The sequence below is a fragment of the Fragaria vesca genome, linkage group LG4 (assembly GCF_000184155.1).
Source record: "Fragaria vesca subsp. vesca linkage group LG4, FraVesHawaii_1.0, whole genome shotgun sequence".
Classification (NCBI taxonomy): Eukaryota; Viridiplantae; Streptophyta; class Magnoliopsida; order Rosales; family Rosaceae; genus Fragaria; species Fragaria vesca.
Window position 1 is genome coordinate 5,335,840 of NC_020494.1, and position 6,000 is coordinate 5,341,839.

The window sequence follows — 6,000 nt, forward strand, 5'->3', positions numbered from 1 at the left end:
AAAGTTCCACACGGCTGTGTGATGGTCCCCGCCGCATCTGATCCCATGGATGCCATCTCATGCCACTCTTTAAATGTTCTCAAATCCAAAAGAGCGGTGATCTAGTTTGGAATTTATGAGCGAACTATGGGCTGGACCAAGTCAACTCGACTCACCTAATGGCATGTTCATTACATGCTAGGCCAAAATTATTCACTTTGCATCAACTCCTACAAAGACAAAAGTGTCAATCAAAGCTTGAATGGTTTCAACTTTTCTACACTGTATCCAGCAGTGAAATCCTAAAGTGCAAAAAAAAAAAACTCGCTTTGAATTGAGATCAGTATACGACCTAACACATCAAATCTCAAGAGTTTCAGTAGTCCGGAGCATTATTGATAAAAAAAAAGGTGCTGAGATTAGAGAGTTAGAAGAGGTTGGGTTGATGAGTTGATGTAGAGAGAAATGCAGATGCATGTGCAAAGCTGGTCCCATATAAGCTGGGTTTGTTCCTATGTTGAGTTACATTCCTTATTGCTGATGGTGTTGCCCATTTCTAAGCTAACACCTCATTCCTACTGATCTGACATGGATATGAATACAGCTACATCTTTACTAAGCTTTCCACCCCAATTCATGGACCAAATTTTTGATCCCACAAATTATCAAAAATGTAGTCTTTATCAAGATGGAACTCATATGCAAGAATTGAACTTTATTTCTGCATACACAAAGCAAACTAGAACAAACACCAAATACAGAAAGCATTACAACAACCAAAAAAAAAAAAAACAGCAGTACCACACAAGATGTTACATGTTATCATGTTTTATTGGCAAACAAGCACATCATATTTTGGATCATGGAAAGATGAATGTCCCTTCCTTGTACGCTTGGTCATTGCGCTCTTTCATGAAGTCCAGCAGCAAAGAGGAGTAGGGTTGCTCAACAACTCCCTTGTACTCCTTCAACCACTGCATGAAGCTGCTCTTCTCTAAGAAAATCTCCGGCGACAATGCATAATTCTTGAGGGAACCATACACATAGGCCTCAAACTTTTTCAATTCTTGCAATGCACATTCTTTCTCTTCAATTGATCCGTTCTTCACCAGATTGCATAACATGCGAGCTTCTTCAACGTGTGCCCAAAAACAAGAATCCTCATTCAAACTAGATCCCACTGACTGTCTTTTCGATTTGCTTGGGACTTCTTGAGGTTTGTCTACTTTCTTCAACCATTCTTCCAACAGAATAAAATGTTTAGGCCTTTTCCCATCAGTTTTGTAGCTCTTTCCACCATCTTTGTAGTAGTCTGCAATGTGAAGTGGCTCAACCATCCTTCTGTAGTTGGTGCCTGCCCATAGCCAACGAACCCGAAAATGAGCTCCTTCTAACTGGGGCTTGTTTTCTACTTCTGTGACAGAGTCCTCCCAATAATTCATGAGTTTTTTCTTAAACTCATTAACATTTACGTCGCTTATATGCCCCTGGTTTCTGTACTTGTCATAATATCCACCTACTTTGGGTTGTCTGGATTCTTTCTTATACCACTCCAAAAAGGCCATGTGAACTTTCATTTCATTCAACTTCTTGTCCGAATCCGAGTTCTTCTTCTTCTGAATTAATAACTTTGTTTCATGCTTCTTCATCCTTACAATCAGACTGTCAATCTCCTTACTTGGCTGTTGCTGTTGCAATGATTCAATTTAGATATAAGGTCCTACATATAATGTGAGGAACGAGCAGCAAGCAAACTGTTTAGTCATATAATCAATAAGTGTAAATTTAGCTACCTGCGAGAGAATTCCAATGGCTTGAAGTTGTGTGATAAGGCATGCTTGAAGTGAAGAATCTAATTTAGCTTCAATAGACTTGGAAAAATTACACAATGCCTTGCACTTGAGATCACTCAAAATGTTTCCATAATGGCACTCTTGATTTTGGGCGTGGGTTTTCACCAACTGTTCCAAAATGATATCCGGATCCTCAAGACAAGCACAACCTAAAGCCGAGCATAGTAGGAATGTCCCAAATGGCTTGTAAGCACCAGGATTACGCGATATAAATAGTTGAGGTGTAGGGTCTTGGTTAGAGACAATATGCAAGAAGCAGGACTTCCATGTTGAGAACTTTAACACACATTGTCGGAGTTGTTCATCTCCAACAAGAGGAGAACCAAAAGTAACGCAAAGGGGGCGTTTGACTTTCGACAAGTTGAGGCCTTGTAGCAGCCACAGTGTGAAGAGTGTAGCCACACTACCTCCCACAGATTGTCCAGTGATGATTACTAATGAAGGGGTTTTGCTCTTGCTATTCTCTACCAACTGAAACATTATAAGAAGTTACAAGCTAAGCTAGTGATAATGATCGATAATGACGAGGTGCAAACAAGTCATGTGTAATCTTACAGAAACTAATTAAATCTAATTATCATAACTAATTTACTTGTTAGCTTCTTATAACTAACCTTCTCTTTCAGCTGAAGTAGCTCATCGTATTGTGACTTAAAAAGTTGGATTGCTGCTTGGTTGAGGGAGAAATTTGGGTTGGTTTTGTTGCACAGAAACTCAAAGTGAGCAAAGTTGTCTTCTTTCAGGCTTGATGATGAAACCAAAGCTTCTTGTCCTTGCAGAGAGCTAGGTGGAGTTCCAAAAGCTATGATGGTAGGATTTTCTGGTTGGATTTCATTAAACAAACATGGCTCTGCATTCGGATTGATCTGTTTCTGTTTCTCGATTGCGTTCCAAGCCTGGTGAACCGGATCAGAGGTCAAGAGAAAGTTCGCCGATTCCAAACCGCTGCTGAATCTAGCATCATCAAGAACCAAAGTCAACGCAAGTAAACAAAACAGAATCACAAAAAACCAGGGATGAACAGGAGGTGGACTCTACTTACTGGTTGCTGGTCATCTTCAAGCTCCTTTCTCTTCAATTTACTTTGAAACCCAAGGATCGTAAGTTAAATTTTGTAACAAGAACAGATGGCTGTCATTTAAAGGGGATCAAATGCTCTGCTACTTTTCTTCCCCACCAACCAGGAACTTGCTCGAAATTCACCAAGTCTTCGTCCAGACCCAAAAATAATAAACAAAGTCTTCGTCTTTTGTCCAAAGACACGTCAAGAAAATTACTTGGAAAACGTTTGCCTGTTGCTAAGAAGAAGAGGGAAAGAGGACGTCTACATTTCTGAGTTATGCTATTGAACTTCCCCGGTAATATTGTCACGGGATGAGAACTTCGCTCCTCTACCAACCGTGCGGCCTTAGAGTTGTTCACCTCCTTGAACTCTCTAAGTCAGTCTCGTCTTCAGGCAACGGAAACAAGAGCAACACAAGAGAACAAGAATGCTAGAAGTAGACTAAGTGTGCAAGACTAAGCAAAGTAAACACTTAGACAATGTGGGAGAAATGAACTTTGTATTAAGTTATGAACACTTACAAGACTTTCCAAGATGGTTTGGCAAAGAGCCTTCACCACCTATTTATAGCCTAGCACCTCCTTAATGGATGGCTAGGATTCATTTGATCCTATGGCTATAATTACATGTTCTAAAATATACATGAAGTATCTACAAGAAAATACCTAAGCTAGGGAATTCTAAAGTGTCCTAGAATTCTCTAGATAGATCCACCATGTTCTTGAATGTTGAAGTGCCTCCCCTTCCATGATGGACTTGGGCTTGTGTCATGGACTTGCTTCACTCAAACTTGGTCCATGACATTCTCCCTCACTCAAGTCGGCGACGTCCTCGTTGCCCTTGCGATCTCCTCTTGCTCGAACTCGGCAATCTTGTCCTTGAATTGCCACAAGGACTCCTCTTTCTCCCAACTAGCCTCGGACACGGGCAACCCCTTCCATTTGACAAAGTATTCGGTATACCTTGGTACCCGCTTCTTCCGCACCTCGCGCTTGGCCTCAATGCTATCAACTTCTTTGTCAAATGAAGTGATCATATAAGCGGGAGCTCGATGAGTCTTACCTCGTTCGGGTGCTTCAGCATCTTCATGATAAGGCTTCAAGTGACTTACATGAAACACCGGATGAAGCTTGGTGTTAAAAGGTAGTTCCACTAGATATGCCGCTTTGCCTACCTTCTTGAGGATCGGAAAGAGACCTTCATACTTCCGTAGAAAACTCTTGTGAAGTCCCTTGTTCGCCTTGTGTTGTGTTGGAATAACCTTCACGAACACTAAGTCGCCGGTTTAGAACTCCAAGTGTCGCCTTTGCCGGTCCGCATACTTCTTCATCTTCTTTGAAGCCTTCTCTAATTGCGAACGAGCGAGCTCATTGGCTTGTTGCCACTCCTTGGCTGTTTTATATGCAGCGGGGCTACTTCCCGTGTAGCCGGTCACCAACGTGCTTGGAGTCAAGGGTTGTTGTCCGGTTGCTAGCTCAAACGGACTTGCTCCCGTCGACTCGGACCGCTACAAGTTATAAGAGAATTGGGCGACATCAAGCAACTTTGCCCAATCCTTTTGGTTGGCACTCACGTAATGCCTTAAGTATAGCTCCAACAATGCATTCACGCGCTCCGTTTGCCCATCGGTTTGCGGATGAAAGGCCGTGGAGAAGTTTAACTTTGCCCCAAGTAACTTGAAGAGTTCCCTCCAAAACCTTCCGGTGAATCGAGCATCTCGATCGCTAACTATGCTCCTTGGAACTCCCCAATACTTCACCACATGCTTGAGAAATAGGCATGCCGCTATCTCCGCGGTACACTCCACGGGTGCCGGGATGAATGTGGCATACTTGGTGAATCGATCTACCACAACAAAGATGGATCCACAACCATCGAACTTGGGTAGATTTGTCACATCCCGGGACCCGCTCCGCCGTAACACGATATTGTCCGCTTTGGGCCCCCGACCCTCACGGTTTTGTTTCCGGCAGCTCAGGAGCAGCTTCCCAGGAGGTCACCCATCCTGGGATTGCTCTAGCATCAACATGCTTAACCTCGGAGTACCCATCCCCTCCGAAGCCGCTGAGCCACCAAAAGGCCTCGTGTTAGATTGGAGGTGGGCATGTACATATACAGCACATAACCCCTCTCCGTTTGGCCGATGTGGGATATTACAATATTGGTGATGAAGTCCATACTTAAACTTTCCCACGATCTTGATGGAATGGGAAGGGGTTCCAACAACCCTCCCGGATGCTTTTGCTCCACCTTGTCTTGTTGGCACACAAGGCAAGTCTTCACATATACATCCACATCGTCCCGCATATGTGGCCAATAGTAGGTATCGCTAAGCAATGCCAACGTGCAATGAGTGCCGGGGTGTCCCACCCACTTTGAGTCGTGGCATTCTTTCAATATCTCCCTCCTCAAGTTGTCCCATTTTGGAACATAAAGCCGCTTCCCTGTTGTGTAAAGCAACTCGTCCTCAAGCCAAAATCGCCTTGTCGTTCCACTCTTGACAAGCTCTACCAAGTTCTTGGCTTGAGAGTCATGGGATAGTCCCTCCTTGATTCTTCCCATGAGATTGCTTTGAGGTGTAAGCACGACGAGTGCTAGCTCGGCTTTCCGGCTTAAGGCATCCGCTACCACGTTCTCTTTGCCTTGCTTGTATTCCAACTTATAGTCGAACTCGGCAAGGAACTCTTGCCATCTTGGTTGCTTCGGGGTAAGCTTTTGCTGCGTTTGAAAGTAGCTTGTGGCCACATTGTCGGTTCAGATTATGAAATGGGAACCAAGCAAGTAGTGCCTCCAAGTGCGCAAGCAATGAACTACGGCCGTCATCTCCTTCTCATGCACCGAATATCGTCTCTCGGTGTCATTGAGCTTGCGGCTTTCAAAGGCTATCGGATGTCCCTCTTGCATAAGTACACCACCAATGGCAAAGTCCGATGCATCGGTGTGTACCTCAAATGGCTTGCTAAGGTCCGGCAGCCTTAGCACGGGTTCCTCCATCAAAGCCTTCTTTAAGTCTTCAAAGGCTTATTGGCATCGATCCGTCCACTCCCATGTCTTGTTTTTCTTCAAAAGGTCCGTTAAGGGTGCCGCAATGGCGGAGTATCCCTT

General features: G+C 44.0%; 1 protein-coding gene across 1 annotated transcript; it reads right to left on the bottom strand.

Moving 5' to 3' along the window:
• Nucleotides 1–645: 645 nt before the first annotated feature.
• Nucleotides 646–3,432, bottom strand: LOC101293969. Its single transcript, XM_004296520.1, has 4 exons — nucleotides 2,875–3,432; nucleotides 2,447–2,786; nucleotides 1,773–2,303; nucleotides 646–1,667 (listed from the first exon to the last, which is right to left on the bottom strand). The coding sequence occupies exons 1-4, from the start codon at nucleotides 2,886–2,888 to the stop codon at nucleotides 840–842; spliced, it is 1,713 nt and encodes a 570-aa protein (XP_004296568.1). The 5' UTR covers nucleotides 2,889–3,432; the 3' UTR covers nucleotides 646–839.
• Between the last annotated feature and the right edge of the window lie 2,568 nt (nucleotides 3,433–6,000).